This window comes from Budorcas taxicolor, chromosome X (assembly GCF_023091745.1).
Source record: "Budorcas taxicolor isolate Tak-1 chromosome X, Takin1.1, whole genome shotgun sequence".
NCBI lineage: Eukaryota > Metazoa > Chordata > Mammalia > Artiodactyla > Bovidae > Budorcas > Budorcas taxicolor.
In genome coordinates, this window is record NC_068935.1 from 29,775,611 (window position 1) to 29,797,052 (window position 21,442).

Consider the following 21,442-nt stretch of genomic DNA (forward strand, 5'->3'; position numbering starts at 1 on the left):
GAGGAAGGGGGGAGGGTGACGGGGGGGAGGCCATGACGTAGGGTGGGTGGACGGAAGTGGGGCAGGGTTGAGGGTTATTTAAAGAAGGGGGGCCCGAGCGAAGGGGTTGGAAGCGAGTGATTCCCCACCCCTGCTCCATCCAGCTCGTTCCAGTGCAGACACTGCCGCCGCCCCGGAGCCCTCGTCCCCTTGCTCGTCCCCCTCCTCGTTCCCGCTCCAACGCCATGGAGCCGGACACCGCCGCAGTGGCAGGCACCGTGGCAGCCTCTGATGCTACCGCCGCGATCGTGCTCGTAGAGGACGATCAGCCGGGGCCGTCCACCTCTAAGGAGGAGGGAGCGGCCGCCGCGGCCACCGCGGCCACCGAAGCCACCGTGGCCACGGAGAAGGGCGAGAAGAAGAAGGAGGTAAATAGGAAGGGGGTGTGTATGCGGTGGACAAATCCTGCCCCGGGCCCCTCCGAGGGGCCCAAACCTTGACCTTTGGGCGCCGACAGGTACCGCAGAGCTCGGCGGGGCTGGGGGCGGCGGGCGCGCGGGGTGGGGGCGGCGGAACAGTCTCGGCTTCGCTCCCCTCCCCCTTCCCTTCTCGCCGGCGGGAGGGCGGGGGCGGGGCGCGGGTGCGGCGCGGGGTGACTGGTTCCCGTTATCCCGGGGCTGGGGGGCTGGGGAGCCCCCCGACAGCCCCCGGCCCCCTTCGCGTTCCCGGAACTGGGGTAACGGGGTGGGGGATGGGGCCGTGCAGGAAAAAGCCTCCGCCTCTCCCTCTCCTCTCGCTCTCTCTCCCCCCCTTCCCGTCGGCCTCTGCCTGGGAAATCTGGGCCCTTCAATCCCACACTCGCGCAAAAGGGGGTTTGCTGGAGGCTTATTTTTTTAAAATTTGAATTTCCAGGTGCCGGTGGTGGGGAGGCGGAGGACGAGAGGAGAGACTTTTACATCTTTGATTGGCAGTGTCGGCCCCTTGGGTGGCAGGGGAAAAAAAGAAAAAAAATCATCTCTTGTTCGTTTGGTCCCCGCCTGCTGAGTGAGGCGGGGGTGTCACCCCGAGAAAATGAGCTCTCGGCGTTGTACCCCCGCCCCCTTCCAATCCAAACCCCAAACTGAGGCACCGTGGACGCTGACTTAGGAAAATTTCCAACGTGTGCACCCTCACCCTCTCCTGCCCCGCCCCCGACGGTATAGTGTTTCACTCCAGGGCCACCCAAATGGTCCCCCAATCCGGCCCCAAGCCTTCCAGGCTTCCGCCTCTCTTTCCTAGTGGGCGCTGCTGGCTCCTGGACACACGCAGGTTTTTTAAAAAAAAAATTTTTTTTTAAACCCAGCGTCGCCAGGATGAACTGCTGCTACTGTACATAAGGGGACCGCTCTGACACCTATTGAAGCCAGATCCAGAAAAATATGTATTATCTCCATAAGGCGTATGTCGTATGGACCGAGACGTGCTTAATAAAAACTAGGAAACTCGCTGAAAAATTAAGATAAAGAACAGGATGGGGCATAAGGATTTTTCATGTATAATAAAATTGTTTATGGCTGGATTTTTTTCCATTTACGAGTAGACATATCGCAATTTTTTTAAAAAAGGTAGGTAATTATAATTATGCTTTAGCGATCTCCAGTGGCTTTGTCTGAATCATATGATACTATACGACCAAATGAAAAGCTTTTGAGGGAAATTGACACCTTTCGCCCTGAATTAGAGTAATTTTAAATTCAGCAGTTGCTTAAGTGACATATTTTACTATTACAAGGTTGACTAAACAGAAAGACAGTTGTAGTGCTAAGTGAAAACCATAGAAAACACGCATTTTAAGATCTATGTGGTACTTGGATCGGTAAGACAATATCAGCGATTAAAGCTGGGCCAAATACCAAGCATCAATATAAATCAATGTTGGGAAATTCAGCAGTGTGTCTAGGTGTCTTTTATTCCCTAGACTGGACGAATGTAAGTGCTCACCCGTCTTTTGTATGGCAATCAAGGTTGTCAAATTTCCAGGGTGTATTAAATTTTTTGGATTGTGAAGAGATTGGGAATCAATAGAAAACTTGTATAATCACTGAGTTGAGGCATAGATATTGCTATAACTCTGTGGCCTCATCAGAAATTGCCCTAATAGTACCTCATCTCTCCGTTCAGCACAGGGAAATGAGATGCTGCCTGGAACTTACTTCCTGGATATCTGAAGTTTACTACTTTAGTCACTGCTGCTTTTTTATTTTTAATTTTTCCTTGAAAATCTGAAAAGCTAAAACATCTGCTTAAGTGCTTTCATTTGTACCATTCCTTCAAATAAAGTAATCTGGTACCTCCCCCCATTCTAAATATTTATACGCTGCCTTGACGCTTTAACTGGTGTCCTAAAAGTGCAGATTAAATGCCTTTTTCTTACGTGTGTCAGTTATTGTATTCTGCAAGTGATACAAAGGCATTTAAGACCTAGGAGGTTGTTTCCCCTCAATTAAATACCCATCTCCCAGACACTTCAATATTGTGTTGATTTTTTTTTCATAATTTTTCAATCTCCTCCCTCAGTTGTCAGACTGGTGTCTAGTCGCTCAGTGGTGTCCAACTCTTTGCGACCCCATGGACTGCAGCATGCCAGACTTCCCTGTCTTTCACCATCTCCCAGAGTTTGCTGAAACTCATGTCCATTGAGTTGGTGATGCCATCCAACCATCTCATTCTCTGTTATGATAAAGGACATAGATGTAACAAAACATTTCAAATAAAACAAATGTAACATACAGAATTACAAGTGATCCAAAAGGGAGAGGGAAATCACCTGAACACCCAGCAGAAGGGCTATTCCTGCAGTGGAACTGAAGTTTCAGTCCTGGGCTTTGGCCATTCCTCTTGCTGTTGCCAGGGTGTCTTCTTCAAATGGTGGTTCCCAAGTCATTTGCGGCTGCTTTTACTCTCTGTAGAATGGGAAGCCAGATTATCAATCATGCTGGAATTGTGTATATATTAAATAAAAGAAAATAGGCTCTGAATGAGAGGATTTTCGTGATGCATAAAGTATATGAGAGTGGATTGTCTTCTGACATTTAGCTAAGAAGGGTATTTTTGCTTACCTTCTGGTTCTTCTTTTTTTTTTTTTTTTTAACCTTCTGGTTCTTGAACTTCTTTTTTCTAAGTGACAGTTGGATAACCCAATACCATGACAATTGGAGTTGGTATTTTTGGTAATGAAAATGTCAAGAAAAAGGTCATGGTCTTTAAACAGGACATCTTGGTGACCTTGTGCTGCATTCTTAGAGCATCTAGACTACCAGATGAGAAAACCCATAAGGAATTCATTAGAATATCTTAGTCACCTTTTATATTTTCTGGGATGAGAGGTATATTTGCAAAAACATACACATACAAAAATGGGAAGGTTTTAAAGGTAGGTATTTTAAAATTTGTTGTGAAAGATAGTGCCAATTAAGTAATTACCTACTGCTTTAAATGGCAATGCTCACAATTAGGAATTTTAATTATCATAGAATTAAAATTTTATGATATTCTACTACAAGGTAAGGAAAAAAGTAACAAGTGTTTTTCTAATATTAAAGCTTTAGTTTTCTGTAAGTGAAATTTGCATTCCGCATTAATAGATATATACTTGTGTATTTGAGGAGAGGTAATTTTTGAAACTTGTAGATTTCATTTAGCTTTTCAAGGAATGATAAAGGATTTTCTTATCCAATTTTTTTTTACTTTTTGCTTTGAAAATAAAAGAGAGTTTCTAGCATATGTGACAGTTTGAAAGTGTGGTATTGAGGGCATTTTAGTAGTTTCTATTCTCATCCATCCAGAATTACATTCAAAACATCCCGCATATATACATATGAGATGCTGTAAATCAAGACGGCTGTTATTTGGGCTAAGAATAACTGGACAGTATCTAATCAGTGCTCCAAAGGAGAACCCTGATCAGGGTCAAATTCCATTATCTTAGTTTGGATTTCCTCAAAATAGAAATTTTAATAAATGTTGGAAAACATTTATTAACTATCAGAGCCAGATTTTTCTTGTTTAAGATCACATTCTTCTATTGATTTATGACCCGAGCTTTCAGGAACATGCTGTTCCTGAAAAAAAAAAAAAAAGTAATGCTCAAATGGACATAATTTCTTTAGTTTTCACAGATTTGTATTTTGACTTTGCAGCCTGTGTTAAAACTTGAATGGCCTCCACTTTGGTACTAATGGGTAGATTTATATTTGTATTATTTTATTTCTTGATTTCTTCCAGGGATGGAGGTATATTCTACATATCTGTTTATAAGTACAAGCTTGTCTTTAAAAAGGATAGAGTGACATGACATAACCCCCTAGATAATTTCAGTATTTTAAAGTAGCTGATTTATGTTGCTATTCACTAAATTACAGTGTTTTAAATATCAAAGGTTAATAGCCATGAGAAACTGCTTTACAAGATACTCATATATATACTTTTAAAAGGTTTTCTGTCCAGTTGGAGAAAATTGACATAAACCAGAAGTTTGAAACTACTGTTTCATTGTTTCAAATATAAATGATCACACTGCAGTACATAAAAGTTTTAATGTTCTAATTAAAATATAAAAACAATATTTAAAAATTACATCTTTTCAGGAGCAGAAACCACAGTCTTTTCTCATGAAAGTTTGGCTTGTTTCCATTACATAAAGAAGTACCTCTGAGAATTAATATTTACTTTCCTTGAATTCTTTGGTTTATGGTTGAAAATATCCTAGATTTTGAATCTCCTCTTGAGTGGTTATGCACTTCTTTCACTTTACACAATAGGTGCAAAGGCTCATTTCCCACCTTTTGGTTTTTAATTAGTATTATTTCTCTGGCTTTACGATTCTTTGGATTTTTTTTTAATTGGACCTCAGGTGCACAGAACTGGATTAATCATAAGCCCTGTTCATGACACGCTCTCATCATTGGTCCATGCATGGCCCATGTGGATTTATTTATTTAGTATTTAATTACTTTTTATTTTCTTCAAATGAGAATGCTGACCTTGCTTTGCAATTTGATGATTTATTTTCTTTGAAATTCTAGAAAAACGTTTCTCCATTTCAACTCAAACTTGCTGTTAAAGCTTCTAAATCTGAAAAGGAAATGGATCCAGAATATGAAGAGAAAATGGTAAATATGTTCTTGGGTAGAAGAGTGAATACAGTAGTTGATTTTTATAGAGGAGATGTGAAAAATTAGAAAATACATGTCTGTATATGATGAATACAGAATCATAGGCTTTAGAATTGAAAAGTAATTTAAATATAGAATCCATCATAATAGATTTTTGTTGGATAAATGAATCTCCTAATTTTCAGATGAGGAAATAGAGTATTGGAGAAATGATACAGAATAGTTGAGACCAGAAGCCACATCTCTTCATTTTTGTTTAGCCCTCTTTACCCCATAATAGGATATTTTATGCTAGAAATATTTTATCCACAAAGTGAAAATATAAGTGGCAATATCAGTATGGCTGAGAGAAAGCAGGTCACAAAACCAGCCTGGTATTTCTTTTCCTCTCTCTCTCTTTGCTCTGGATATGTGAATGAATGCTTCATATTATGAAACATGTAATATATGTTTTTGAGGGAAGGCTATTTGCCCAGTGTATGAAAATATTACACATTTAAGCAATAGAATCTTAGGTACACCTACCTAGCGCTTTGCTGTACATTTCATTATTTAAGTTTTACTCACCAAAACCCATATTTTAGCTTTAATTTTAACTGGACTTTCATGCCTTGGGATCTTTCAAAACCAGTGAACTTGGTTAACTGAAAAGAGAAATAAATGGGTAGTTGGAACTGAATATTTTTTTTTTTTGTCAAGGGGTTGTTTTTGAAAGTAAGTAGAGATAAAGTACATTTTTTGGTCATTTGTAGTGATTTTACAGAACTCAGTGCCTTAACGCTTAAGGCCACATCTAACATGGACAAGTTAATGTTTTAACAACTCTAGAAACAACATTCCAGTGAGGATAACATAAAATGGAAAGATTTTGGCCTCCTTCCAGCTACTGGTCTGAATGTATTTGTCTAATTCTTATATTTATGGTAATGAATTCTTGGAAGATTTTTATGTTATTAATTATGCATCCTTCATTGGTAATCAAATATTATCTACCCTGTGGTTAGAAAGTGACTGGGAATTAAAAAATCACCTTTGTTTTTTTCTTTATCTAGAATGATAGTCTTTTGATCTTTTAAGATGTTTTTAGTGAAAAAATTTTATTGCATTTATTTTTATAAGCTATATGACCTTTTAAAATTTATTTAGAATTTATAACATACACTTATGAATTGCTAATGTGTATTAACTGTTTCACTTATATGTGTGTGTGTGTGTATTTTTTCTCTAAATCCTCACTTTCGGGAGAAACTTTATATACTCTTAACATAAACCACAATTCCGCAGATCACTATACTTGAACAGAGAAATGTATTGTACCAAAGCATTGAAAATATTTTGAGAGAAGATGACACTGTATTCTGAGTTTTAAATTATTTCGAGATGAAAATTCTTGGCTTTCCAAACCATTCAGAATTTGCTTTTTGACCCCAGTACTTTAAGCAGAATACTTATTGAGGCATTTATTAAGCCTATCAGATCACTTGGCTTCTATTCAAACAATCTGAAAATACCATTTCCAAATTCTCCTTATTAGCTGTGGCAGCTTGGGCAAGTTACTTATCCTCTGTGTGCCTCAGTTTTATTTTTATCATCAGTAAAATGGGGATAATACTAGTACCTACCTCATAGATTTATTAAAAGAATTAAATGAGTTAGTATGTTTAAAGTACTTAGAGTGTAGTACAAATTAAGTGCAATGTGTGTATTTGTTAAATTTTGAAAGAACAGAAAAGGAAATCATTACTTTTTCTTTTGTCTTGTAAATTAGAAAGCAGATCGAGCAAAGAGATTTGAATTTTTACTGAAGCAGACAGAGCTTTTTGCACATTTCATTCAACCTTCAGCGCAGAAATCTCCAACATCTCCTCTGAACATGAAATTGGGACGCCCTCGAATAAAGAAAGATGACAAGCAGAGCTTAATTTCTGTTGGAGAGTATGTTGGCATCTCTCTAACTTTCTTCCCTCCTTTCCTCCTGCCCTTCATACTTGCCTTCCTTCATGCATTTAGTGTGATTTTATATCTAAAAAAACAAGGTTATCGCCTGTATAAATATGTTTTAGAGACAATATTTTTTTTTCTCAGTAGAAGTCAACCAATAAAAATGTCAGCTGGTTTTATCAACTTTTATGCAAGACTCTAGATAACTTTTTTTCATAAAAGATATTAACATAATATACTGACTTAATTGACAACTTAGCATTTGAATTGAATATGAAGATATTTCTTTTTCTGTTTCAGCTACCGTCACAGGCGCACAGAACAAGAAGAAGATGAAGAGCTCCTCTCAGAGAGTCGGAAAACATCTAATGTATGTGTTAGATTTGAAGTGTCACCTTCTTGTAAGTACCTCACCATGTTGGTGTTTTTTGTTTTCAGTTTAGTTTTAGAAAAATTTTACTTGGTTGTACTAATGAAAGTATGTGAGCTTTGATTTTTTTTTTTTTTTCAGATGTGAAAGGAGGACCACTGAGAGATTATCAGATTCGAGGACTGAACTGGTTGATCTCTTTGTATGAAAATGGAGTCAATGGTATTTTGGCTGATGAAATGGTAAGGAGTTGGTAGCTAAAAACACATTCTCACTTATCAGTAATTTTATGTAAATTTGAAATACCTGAGCTGAAATTCCCACCAGCCCCGGAGTTTGGAGGCTAGATGTTTTATTTAGCTGTAACATACAAGGTATTTGTAAAGTCTAGAATTGTTTAACCTCTGGAACATATGCTTTTACAGGCCCCTAAATTTGTTATTGAAATTTCCTCAAATGGTATTAAAAAAAAAAACTCCTTGTACTTTTGTTGATATTTGCACTTTGGCTTCCAAGGAGCTCAGAGCTATAGTGAACCCCAAAATGGAACATCTGTGTAACTTTTAATGGTCTGCCCATTGTGTCCTTTGTGCCTTTTCCTATTCTTTACCTTTTACTTTCCTTGGCCCTCTTTATTTCTCTTTGACCATTAATTTATGTTCCATGTTTTCATTGTAGGCTACCTGAAATCCTTTTGGGACTGAGGTGGGGCTAAAAGCCAAATGCTAAATGAATGAATGCATGCATGAGTGAATGTAAATGCCTCTGTGTGTGATCAAACAAACTGTGAATAGATGGAATAAAGAACAAGAAAGTGAAGAGCAGTATTGAGTCTTGATAGTAGAGTGCCAGCTGGGTCAGGAAATGAGCTGAGGATTGATGGGAGGTATAGTTGTCCCTCCATATACGGGGGAGATTGGTTCAGGGACTCCCCGTGGATACCAAAATCTGTGGAAGCTCAAGTCCTCATGTAGAATGGCATAGCACAGTTGGGCCCTCTGCGAATTTTGATCTGCAGTTGGTTGAATACCTGGATGTGAAACCTGTGGATTCTGAGGGCGCACTGTGTAAAAAAAAAAAAAAAAAAAAAAAGACCAAAGAGAAAAGTAAGGCCATGTAAGATGCTAATTCAGCAGGTCAGAGGAGTATATGAAGACTTGGTTTGACATTTTAAGACCAAATGTATATGGTAGGGGTTAAGAAAGGGCAGTGATACTCCAAAAATGACTCTGGAGCCATATTTGCAATCACTTGTCCATATGGGCCACATGACTAATTATGCTCCATAGCTTGTAGTGTAGTAGTTGGTTCCATAAGTACTCATCCCTGGCTAAGCAACTGGTAGGTGTGTAGCATGTCCTTGAAAACTGCAGTCAGCTCAGGCAGGAAGGAGTTGAGTTAATTGTTTGCAACCCCATGGATTGTAGCCCCCCAGGCTCCTCTGTCCATGGGATTTCCCAAGCAAGTATACCTGAGGGGGGTGCCATTTCCTTCTCCAGGACAACAGAAAGACTAGGATTATTTGCCCCAAGCTCCTCTTGGCTGCAGCCTGTCTAAACAGGAATTAACTAAAGATATTTCATGTTGAATTTATGCTGATACCAGTTATGTTTTAATTATTAAAAAGGAGAAAGTTTAATGATGCTAGAAAATTTGGGAAAAAAATCAGGAAAAAATTTAAAGTAAGTTTTTTTTTTATTACCTAGAAACAACAATACGTAACAGTTTGCATATTTATTTTTAGTCTTTTTCCTCTGGTTTTATTTATTTTTCATTTTTGAGGTCATATTGTATATTTGATTTGCTATTCTGATTTCTTCACATTCATACATATTTTCCACATAATTAAAACATTTTGGTAAATATAATTGTTAATCACTGCATAATAATTAATTCTAGGGAGGTAACATAACTTTATTCATTTCGTATGGATTGGTTGATGTATAATATATATATAGTATATATAATATATGTATATAGTATATATTGGTTGATATATATGTATCTACTTGATGTCTAATAATACTATTGTGAGAACCCTTGTAATTCAGTTTTCTGCACCCCTCAGATTATTTCCATAGTATTTCTAGAAGTGGAATTACTTGGTTAAGGAGTATAAACATTTTAAGTTTTTTTTTTTCATTTTAAGATTTTAATGCATAGCATCCATAAAATCCATCTAAGTGAAATGTCAGGCAGGATAAAGCCTATAAAAATAGCTTTTAGCTTAGGTTTATAAAAGAAATATATACCTTGACTAGAGACAAAGTCAGAAAGTGTTTTAAAAGGTCATGTGACACAGGACATAGTTCCTTTTCCCGTAGGTTAGGTAGTGGGTTCATGGGTGTTCAGTATATTATTATTATTTTTTTAAAGTCACCTGGACTAGGTTCCTTTCTGGCTGCAAAGTTCTTTTATGTTTTGTTCTCTTATGATTCCTTAGGTCTTCAAGGGTATGAGATGTGAGTATAGAGCTATAGACCTCTTGAGATGCGGAGTCTGAATATTTCAAACCTGGGCTGTAATAATGTTGAGGGCAATGGGAAAGAAAGAGTGGTATCTAAGCAGGCTGACTGGGCTTCCCTGGTGGCTTAGTCTGTAAAGAATTAGCCTGCAGTGCAGGAGACCTAGGAGATGCGGGTTTGATCCTTGGGTTGGAAAGATCCCCTGGAGAAGGAAATGGCAACCCATCCCAGTATTCTTGCCTGGGAAATCCCATGGACAGAGGAGCCTGGAGGGCTACGCGTGTCCAACATTTTGTGACTAAACCACCACCACTAACACCAAGCAGGCTGATAAAGGAAATGTGTCTTTGTGAAATACACACAGTTCCTAATTTTGCGAACTAGTAGAAAAAATGATAGGGGTTGCTCACTCCCTTAGGAGTAAAAGTCTAAATAGAAAAATGCTTTGTTGAGCAACTTTCTAACTGCAAGTTCTTGGCTTCTTTTTGTGCTCAGCCTAAGTATTGAATTGGAATGGTTATTCACTTAAAAAAAATTCTTTTAACTTTTCCCAATGTGAGATACTTGGCAGATATCTTTTGTAATGTTGCTACTAACAAATGTTTCATTAAATAAAACATGATTATGGATTTTTTTCTCTGTGATGATAATGCAGGGTCTTGGTAAGACTTTACAAACGATTGCTTTGCTTGGTTACCTGAAACATTACCGAAACATTCCTGGACCTCACATGGTTTTAGTTCCAAAGTCGACTTTACACAACTGGATGAACGAGTTTAAGCGATGGGTCCCATCTCTTCGTGTTATTTGTTTCGTTGGAGACAAGGATGCGAGAGTAAGTGAGAAACAGGTTTTAAAAGGCAGTCAAGAATAACAACATTTCTGGGGTTAAATTTTGTTGCTATAAAAGACATTTGAGTTGACTACTGTTACTGAATAACACTTAAGTTGTGCTTACTCTGTGTTAGATTCTTTTGTAAGTGCTTTTTTAAAATACCACATTTATTTCTTGTTATTGACTTTTGTGTTTATCTTTGTCAATGTATTTATACATTTTTTAAAAATTGGAATATAGTTGCTTCACAGTGTTGTGTTTCTGCTGTACAGCAGAGTGAATCAGTTATATGTATACATATACCACCTCTCTTTGTTTAAAATTTCCTTCCCATTTAGGTCATCACACAGCACTGAGTAGAGTTCCCTGTGCTATATAGTAGGTTCTCATCAGTTATCTATTTTGTACATAGAGGTGTATATATGTCAATCCCAATATCCCAACTCACCCCACCCCCACTTCCCTCCTTGGTATCCATATGTTTGTTCTCTACATTTCTGTCTCAATTTCTGCTTTCAGATAAGTTCATCTGTACCAGGTAAGTGCTTTTAATATATTAATTGAGCTAATTCTCACAACACTCTTCTGAGGTAGATGTATTACCTATTCATAACAGAAAATCCATTATTATGCTTATTTGCATTTACTTTTAACTAGCTCATTAATCTAAGCACTTTTGAGTTGCACTGAGTGATTTTTTGTTTTAAAAAATCTTATTTTATTGACCATCTATCTTAGTGATTCTATCATTTGTGCTCTTTTGATGCCAAAAGTGTATAAATTTGCATTTCAGTTTGTTTAATTTTTTTACTTTTGACTTTGACTTGTTTACATGCACACATGCACATGCAGACACACATGAATGGAACCTTTTTCCTTGTACAGAGAACCTTGTGTTTTGTGTTTATGCATAGACACAGCTTTCAGTTTTGATCTTTGAATAGAAGAATAGGTGTCTGCATACATTCTTAGATAATATTAGAAATTAAGGGTTCTTGTTTAAATTAACTATTTGTCAATCTAGTAGGCTACAGTTATTTTAGGACTGTTGAATTAATCTAAAAATAATGACTTATGCAAAAATACCAAAATGAATAATCAGCTTAGAAAGCATATTATTAAACTTGGTCTTTATTTGCCTCCAGAGGACATAGTTTGGAGTAAAGATTTATTCTATTTTACATATTTAGATAGGTTATCAAAAGATATTCTCAAAAGAGTGGTAACATAATGAATTATGTAATTTTATTCTTATCATTTTGCTTGAAGAAAAATTACTTAAATTTATTTAAATTTAACTTATAAATAATTTAAATATTGAAATACTGAGCTCATAAATTTAGAATTACAGGCTTGATTCTTCCCTATGCCTCATATTTCCCAGTAGCAAATTAGTCACTTAGAACTCTTTCTGATTGCTGCTATTATTTAAATGTAATACCATTCCTTATAAAAATTTTGTATTTCCAAATTGCTGATTTGTTTTGCTGTAATTTTCTTGAAGATCATAGATATTGAGAAATATCTGGCCTGTGTTTTCATTATGTCTTCAATCAGTTCAGTTGCGCAGTTGTATCTGACTATTTGTGACCCCATGGACTGCAGCACACCAGGCTTTCCTGTCCATCACCAACATGTATGCCAGTGGTTTTCGATTTTACTATATGAAATTCATGGGCTCCATGAAGTGTCTGTGGGAGTTTTCAAGAAAGAGTGGATTTAATTGGTTACTGCCCTCTTTTTTTTTTCTTTTTTTAAAATATGAATTTATTTAATTGGAAGCTAATTACTTTACAGTATTGTAGTGGTTTTGCCATACATTGACACGAATCTGTCATGGGTGTACATGTGTTGCTCCCCATCCTGAACCCCCCTCCCACCTCCCTCCCCATCCCATCCCTCTGGGTCATTCCAGTGTACCAGCCCTAAGCACCCTCTCTCATGCATCGAAACTGGACTGGTGATTCGTTTCATATATGATAATATACATGTTTCAATGCCATTCTCCCAAATCATCCCACCCTCGCCCTCTCTCACAGAGTCCAAAAGGCTGTTCTATACATCTGTGTCTCTTTTGCTGTCTCGCATACAGGATTATCATTACCATCTTTCTAAATTCCATATATATGTGTTAGTATACTGTATTGGTGTTTTTCTTTCTGGCTTACTTCACTCTGTATAATAGGCTCCAGTTCCATCCACCTCATTAGAACTGATTCAAATGTATTCTTTTTCATGGCTGAGTAATATTCCATTGTATATATGTACCACAGCTTTCTTATCTGTTCATCTGCTGATGGACATCTAGGTTGCTTCCATGTCCTGGCTATTATAAACAGTGCTGTGATGAACTTTGGGGCACACATGTCTCTTTCAGTTCTGGTTTCCTCGGTGTGTATGCCCAGCAGTGGGATTGCTGGGTCGTATGGCAATTCTATTTCCAGTTTTTTAAGGAATCTCCACACTGTTCCCCATAGTGGCTATACTAGTTTGCATTCCCACCAACAGTGTAGGAGGGTTCCCTTTTCTCCACACCCTCCCTAGCATTTATTGCTTGTAGACTTTTGGATCGCAGCCATTCTGACTGGCGTGTAATGGTACCTCATTGTGGTTTTGATTTGCATTTCTCTAATAATGAGTGATGTTGAGCATCTTTTCATGTGTTTGTTAGCCATCTGTATGTCTTCTTCGGAGAAATGTCTGTTTAGTTCTTTGGCCCATGTTTTGATTGGGTCATTTGTTTTTCTGGAATTGAGCTGTAGGAGTTGCTTGTATATTTTTGACATTAATTCTTTGTCAGTTGCTTCATATGCTATTATTTTCTCCGATTCTGAAGGCTGTCTTTTCACCTTGCTTATAGTTTCCTGTGTTGTGCAAAAGCTTTTAATTTTAATTAGGTCCCATTTGTTTATTTTTGCTTTTATTTCCAATACTCTGGGAGCTGGGTCGTAGAGGATCCTGCTGTGATTTATGTCGGAGAGTGTGCCCTATCTCTTTATCACTCCTGGACTTCCCAGGTGGCGCTAGTGGTAAAGAATGCAGCATGATGCAAGAGATTAAGAGACAGAAATTTGATCCCTGGGTTGGGAAGACCCCCTGGAGTAGGGCATGAGAGTCTACTCCAGTATTCTTGCTTGGAGAATTCCACAGACAGAGGAGCCTAGCAGGCTACAGCCCATAGCGTTGCGTAGAGTCGGAAATGACCGAAGAGACTTAGCACGCCCTACCTCTAACCCATGGGAGGTTGAAATTCTTCTAGAGACTTCAAAAACTTCTTAATCATGAAAACTAACCTTCAAAGTTGGTGTTTTGCAAGTTACCACTCGTTAATGTGTTGGGATTCAGCTTTGTGAGTGGTGACAACAATTTTTTGAAACACTGAGATAGGATAGAATAGAAAATAGGAGTGAGAATATGTAATATGTATTGTTTCTTTCTAAAAACATGTCCTCAAACACATATGTATACTGAATTACAACCTGAAACACAATTTTACTGTGGGCCATGGTCAAAGAGTTTGAGAACCAGTAATTGTTAATTACATAAATAATTAATGTGCCATATGCAACACTTTGTTTGATGTCGTTATGTATAGAGAAAATCTGGAACATTGCTTATAGACAGATTTGAACGTTTGTACTGCATGGGGTAGATATATTGGATCTTTTTACTTTTCTGGCCTCCTGTAAACATTTTATGAGGTCAATTTGGTAACAAAATATTTGATGTAGCCTACAGTAAGTATTTAATTGAGGTAGGAAATTATTTGAGAAAACCATGATCCTATTTGAAGCTAATGTAGTTCTGAAGTGGTATGATTGCTAAATGTGATTCTTTTCATTAAAAACGTTTTATTTATTTGGTTGCACTGGGTCTTAGCTGTGGCAAGCAGGATCTTAGGCGCAGGCATGTGGGATCTTTAGTAGCAGGCATGTGGAATCTAGTTCCTTGACCAGGGATTGAACCTGGACCCTCTGTGGTGGGAACTTAGAGTCTTAGCCACTGGACCACCAGGAAAGTCCTCCAAACATAGTTTTTGATGCCTTCCTGTTCTACTCTAGAGGCATCAAAGGTCACGGACATGGAAACAGATCTGGTTTTAGTTCTAGTTTTGCTACTGACTGTGATGTTGAATGAATCTCAAAGGGCCTTAATTTTTGTCACCTGTGAGAACTTTTGGATTATGTGATATTGAATGTTCTGTCGATATTTAACTCTGAAACTATCAAATAGTTACACAAGTTACAAAGCAGAGCTAATTTAAATTAAAATATGTGAATGTTCTGTGAAACTGTAGGAGGAACCATTAAACTGAGTATTTCACAGACTCTAATAAGGATAAAGTATTTCCAGGACCAGATGGGGTCTGGTGCTCTGGTTCTTTTTATTTTGCCTCTAACTCCCTAATGTCTTAATTAACTTTTTGACTATGACCACTGCCCAGGGTGAGGCTGAGATCTACAGAAGACTTTTTTCCTGTCCTCTCCTTCAGTCCAGGCAGTCCTTTTATACATAGTGGGCACTCGTTGAATATTTGTTAACAGTGTCCCTGGTATGTTTGGTGCACGACTGAATTTATGAAATAACGACTTTGAGATGAACAGTCAGTTATGTTTGAGCACTGTCATTTCAGATTTACAGTACTAATCAGCCCCTTCTCAGTGTAGATTTTGCTGCTCCTTGTTAGCCTTTTTGGTTTTGTTTTAACCCATAATAGAGATGATCTGGAATTCAGTTAATACACATTAGAAGTGCTTTCAGTCACATTGCACATTGACCACATGAACATTTAAAAATAGTTTTAAGCAGTCTCACTTTTTTTTTAAAATAGATTCTTGTAGTAGATAGAGCAAGCCTCCTTTATAAAATCACATTTGTAGCCTCATAACATCAGGATTTTCACAAAAACACTAATGGGCTTTCATGACCCTTTAACAGAGTTTATGACTCATCCCTGCTAGAAAGTGAAAGAAACATAGGAGAGATCTCAGAAGGTTGGAATCACTCATGTATATTGAGCTTTTTTCATTTATCAAATGGAGAAGGCGATGGCACCCCACTCCAGTACTGTTGCCTGGAAAATCCCATGGACGGAGGAGCCTGGTAGGCTGCAGTCCATGAGGTCGGAAGAGTCTGAAATGACTGAGCGACTTCACTTTCACTTTTCACTTTCATGCATTGGAGAAGGAAATGGCAACCCACTCCAGTGTTCTTGCCTGGAGAATCCCAGGGACAGCGGAGCCTGGTGGGCTGCCGTCTATGGGGTGGCACAGAGTCGGACACGGCTGAAGTGACTTAGCAGCAGCTGCAGCAGAAGCAGCAGCATTTATCAAAATGATATCATGTTGGTTAGTGCTTGGATCTTGGTAAGCGTATGGTATTCAGAAAGTAGTTCCTTTTGCCCATGTCCTTTTGTTCCCTTGTGGTATGAAGAATAATTGTCATCTTTTGGTGATATGAACTTCTCCAGTTCACTGAATATACTGTACTTGTTTAATGGAAACCTTTGCTTCTCTTTCGTTAATGGAAGTATTAGCATGTCATCCAGATAATTGACCATAAAGTACCTTTGGGCTTTAGCATTCCTATCTCTAAAATGAATGAGACCAAATGATTCTAGAATAGTCTCTTGATGCTTTAATTCTGTGACATCTTGTCAGCATATTCTAATATAAGGAACTTTGTTTTGCATCAGGCTGCTTTTATTCGTGATGAAATGATGCCAGGAGAGTGGGATGTTTGTGTTACTTCTTATGAGATGGTAATTAAAGAAAAATCTGTATTCAAAAAGTTTCACTGGCGATACCTTGTCATTGATGAGGCTCACAGAATAAAGAATGAAAAATCTAAGGTAAGCTAGTTCTGAATATCTGTATTAAAGTTTCTTTTAACTACCACATCTATTGGTTTACTTCTCTGTATTCAGAATTTAAAAAGTGATAGATTGTGATTTTATTCACAGAATGTGAATGAAAATCAGTTTTAAAAATGATTTTGGAGTTTAAATAATCGATTACAAGATAAATGAAAATTGAACCCAGTTTTTAATGTAAAGAAAATTCATTTACTATACCTGTTGCAGTCTAAATAACTCTGTTATGCTGCAGTGTTTTAATATTTTTGCAATATTTGGTGTACAAATGTCATTTGGTTTGGTTTATTTTTTATTGAGGAGCTACCTTATGCGTATTCATATGGATTAGAAAAAAAACTCATTTTCTAGAATTACTTGACTTGTGTGAATTAGAGTGTGGTGTTAACACCGAAAAATACCAATATTTCTTGCCATTACACTCCATCAGCAGTAGAAAAAGCATCAGTTATGATGATGAACCTCTCTTTGGGTCATTGGTCTGCTTTGGGAGAACCAGAGACAGAACTGAAGCAAAATCACCAGGTGGTGCTTTTTGTAGTTAATACTCGATAAGAGGATACATGTTAGAGAATAATTGTTAATTTAAGAGCAATATAAAATGAGCCTTTTATTGATAAGATTACTGTGATTTCTTGGAGAAGGAAGTGGCAACCCACTCCAGTACTCTTGCCTAGAAAATTCCAGGGATGGAGGAGCCTGATGGGCTACAGTCCATGGGGTCACAAAGATTCGGACACGACTGAGCAACTTCACGACTGAGCAACTGTGATTTCTACTTTTTGTGCTTTAATTTTTGTGGTTTTATATTTAGAAAGTTAACATAAGATATTCGGGGAAGACGGGCTCAGGTGTGGTGCTTAAAAATTGTGACCAGGCCAAGTTAGAAGTTGGTGAGATGTGGTGGATGAACATGATTGGCATGGAGAAGGTGATTCTATGCTGTAAAGTGACCAGCCTGGATTCCATAGAGTTCTGACTGTTTCTGTGGACCGAAAATAGAAGAAAATAAAATTTTTAAAGTGGGGGAAGGGTCTCAGATGTGACCGTGATCTGCATTCTTGTAAGTGTAGAAATCCCTATAATATTTTGTTTAGCTGTGCTTCACTGTGGCAATGTCACGTGAACTAGGATTAATAGTTATTTCAACTTTTATTCAAAAGATGTTTTGCGTTGGATGAAGAACTGAATGTTGAACATTCTAATAAATAAAACAATGTTAACATAACTTATTTTTCTAGCTCTCAGAGATTGTTCGTGACTTCAAGTCAACTAACCGCTTGCTCCTGACTGGAACACCTTTGCAGAATAACCTGCATGAACTCTGGGCACTACTCAACTTTTTATTGCCTGATGTCTTTAATTCTGCAGAAGTAAGTTTAAGTCGTGCATTTGAAGTATACTTTTCTTATGTTCACAGACATCTGTTTTCAAAACACAAAATGTATGCCTGCGTGCTAAGTCGCTTCAGTTGTGTCCGACTCTTTGTGACCTTGTGGACCATAGCCCACCAGGCTCCTCGGTCCATGGGATTCTCTAGGCAAGAATAATGGAGTGGGTTGCCATAGATGGAAATTCATAGTTCTTTTTTATTTGTGATTCTTTGTGGTTTAGCTCTTGAATAGAAATTTTTTCAAATGGGGATATTTAGAAATAAGTTTCTTTGCTTTGAGATTATCCTGTTAAAGTTTGCCTGTATCACATTGCTACCACAACTTATGACATGAGGTAGGCTGAGTTCAGAATAATGCTTTCTACATTTTCTTTTAATTAAATTGGAAGGGTTTCTGCATACTAGTTTAGCAAGTAGAGTCATTGAAATAATCTTGAATTATTGCAGGTATTAACATTTGGTGAGTACTAAAGAGCTTATAATATGTGATTTGAAAAGCAACATATTTTATAAATATGATTTATACTGTTTTTATCATTGACACAAGGTTATGCCAGTGCAGCCAACAGAATTGAATGATTTAAGGACTTTGGAGCTTGATTTTCCTTGTTACTGAAATTAATTGATAATAAAAAGTATCAAGTTCAGCTACTTATTTGTATACCTTACCTTGCTTTTGTTCATTTTTATTGTTTGATTAACATTTTCATTAGCATGTCTTCCATTTTATATTCTTATTCCTACTCCTCTTAACTGGTTATAATTCTGCTGTGGTATGCTGCTGCTGCTACTGCTAAGTCGCTTCAGTCGTGTCCGACTCTGTGGGACCCCATAGACGGCAGCCCACCAGGCTCCCCCGTCCCTGGGATTCTCCAGGCAAGAACACTGGAGTGGGTTGCCATTGCCTTCTCCAATGCAGGAAAGTGAAAAGTGAAAGTGAAGTCGCTCAGTCTTGTCTGACTCCTAGGGACCCCATGGACTGCAGCCCACCAGGCTTCTCCATCCATGGGATTTTTCAGGCAAGAGTACTGGAGTGGGCCGCCATTGCCTTCTCCGCTATGGTATGGGGAAGCCTAATAAAAGCCTTTTTTTTTTTTTAAAAGAAAAACTGCTGATGGAGTACCTGTATAATGGTGTTCAAATTTTGTTAACTGCTCCAGTATTAATTTTCAGAAGTAAATAACATTGGCCATAACAGTTAACATATTTTTGACAGTGCTTTTAAAATGAATTATTGCTATATGAGTTATATAAGAATTTATAGAATGTTACATTTATTAAAAAAAAAAAACAAAACAAAACTATGCACTTACTGCAGAATTTTCACCCCTCCACAGGACTTTGATTCTTGGTTTGACACTAAAAATTGTCTTGGTGATCAAAAACTTGTGGAAAGACTTCACGCAGTAAGTAATAGCAGACAGGAAAATTTAGTAATTACATGTGTGTAACCGAGCTGGAAAACATACTGAATCTGTTGGAACATGTGGATGTGCCTCTGAGCTCAGTCTCAGTGTTTTTCTCTCTCAACCTTTCTGACAGCCTCTTTGGGAGGCGTGCTCCCACTATATCCTCAGCCTCTCTGTGGAACAGCTCTTTTGCTTTGGCACTGTCCCATGGACAGTGTTGACCTCTCCCGTAGAGGCTGTTCACTCTCCCCTACTCCATGGATCCTTGAGATCGCATTCTTTGAATACCAGTTTTCCCTTCTTGTATCCTTTCACTCATGTTACTCCTTTTGTACTTGTCCTGTTATCTCGCAAGGACATCCAGTGCCTGGACCTCTGCTTTACCCCCATCCCCCAGCCCATTTCTATTGTTACATTTTCTGTATCCAGCAAGGAGCAGGTTCTCTATCACTTGAACCACTTTTTTGGGGGCCAATATCTCAAACTCTCTTGCTCTCTTGATCTGCCATTTCTGCCCTAAAAGCCCTAAACCAATTATGTAACTGTGTCTCTATCGTCTGGGTTTGAATTCAGCTTCTACCACTAGCAGTTGACCTGCTCTGTACTCGGGCTGCTCAATACTGACTGATAAAGAAGATGACACCCACTGTACAGGTTGGAACCACTACATTTTCATGTTGGCTGACATGATTTGATTTCCTTTAATACCTTTCCCTTAATACCTTCCCCTTCTGGGATTTGACGATGTTGGTGATCCTTCTTCATAGCTTTCTTTAGCATTCTCTCTCACTTCCTGTAAGAGCTATTTCAGACTTTCCCCAGTCTTCCCGAGACCTCTAACGCATGTGTTCCCTGTCCTCCTTTCTCAGCAAGTAACGTCATTCCTTTCTCAAAGAGGAAATAAAAGTCATTAGGCAGGAACTCTTGAAGGATATCCATCTTCCAAGAATATCTGCATCTGTATTACCTTCTGTTTGAGTGGAAGAGGTTTTCTTTCTCTTGGTGGTGGTGGTTCAGTCACAAGTCGTGTCTAACTCTTTACAATGGACTGCTGCATGCCAGACTCTTCTGTCCTCCACCATCTCCCAGAATTTGCTCAGATTCATGAGCAGTGGCTAAGTCTTCCAACATGAACCCTGGATCTCATCTTTTCCTGTTTCCTTAGGGACTTTTCTCCTTAATTTTTCCTTTTTATTGGCTGAATTTTCTACCTCTCTCTCCATGTTGGCTCTTCTCCCTCAACATGTAAACATGCTCAAGTATCTCCCTCATTAAACCCTAACCCACACTTAGACTCTCCTCCCTACATCCACAGAACAGTACTCCCTCAACACTCTGTTCCTCTCGAGCTATGATTCTGGTTTATTCCCTGGATGGCTAAGCTATTTGAAAGCTTAGTTTCTCCCCTCTTCATCCACCACCAAATCGTCTATTCACTCTTCTTTTTTATTGGCCGTGACGCCTGTGGCATGTGGGAATCTTAGTTCCCCGGCTGACCGGGCATCGAAACTGCACCCCCTAAATTGGAAATGTCGAGTCTTAACAACTGGACTATCAGAGAAGTCAGTATTCACTCTTTAAAAATGTACTACTAAATTTTGATTGACTCAGTGGAGTTTTGTGAGATGGTATAGATGTGTTTTGCCTTTTTTTGGGGGGGGGGTCTGCTGTTTTTACTGATAATCTCAGTCTTTGTTTATAAATTAAAAACAACAACAACAACAACATGTATTGCTCATCTCTCCTTCTCTCCACCTCCCCCAGAAAAATGTAAACTTAATGTGGCAGGGATCCTGTCTGTTTTCCACCACATTGTGCCCCGTGTGCCTGGTCCAGAGTAACTGCTCATTAAATTTATTTATTGACTCGAAGCCCCACCAGTTATCATGTGTTATGTAAATATTTATTTAGAGTTAAACAGAACAAGTCAGAAACCAGTGAGCTTATGTAACAAGGAACTTAAGAATGCAGAGGCGTAGAAGACAAATCTTGGAAGAATCCTGTCATACAAGTTGCAGCACAGCT

The 21,442-nt window shown here is 38.2% G+C and overlaps 1 protein-coding gene and 1 non-coding gene across 2 annotated transcripts in view; one reads left to right on the top strand and one right to left on the bottom strand.

Moving 5' to 3' along the window:
- The first annotated feature begins 224 nt into the window (after positions 1-224).
- The window catches only part of SMARCA1 (SWI/SNF related, matrix associated, actin dependent regulator of chromatin, subfamily a, member 1), a 67,861-nt gene continuing 46,643 nt past the window's right edge, over positions 225-21,442 (top strand). Inside the window, exons 1-9 of the mRNA XM_052663030.1 lie at positions 225-407; positions 5,043-5,129; positions 6,901-7,067; positions 7,374-7,474; positions 7,585-7,685; positions 10,564-10,743; positions 16,439-16,594; positions 17,857-17,988; positions 19,346-19,414. Of these exons, the coding sequence (XP_052518990.1) occupies positions 225-407; positions 5,043-5,129; positions 6,901-7,067; positions 7,374-7,474; positions 7,585-7,685; positions 10,564-10,743; positions 16,439-16,594; positions 17,857-17,988; positions 19,346-19,414 (1,176 nt within the window). The remainder of the gene's footprint in view (positions 408-5,042; positions 5,130-6,900; positions 7,068-7,373; positions 7,475-7,584; positions 7,686-10,563; positions 10,744-16,438; positions 16,595-17,856; positions 17,989-19,345; positions 19,415-21,442) is intronic.
- On the bottom strand, positions 4,859-4,929 carry LOC128070691 (small nucleolar RNA SNORD112). Its single transcript, XR_008201664.1, has one exon. It is a non-coding gene; the product is annotated as a small nucleolar RNA SNORD112 (small nucleolar RNA).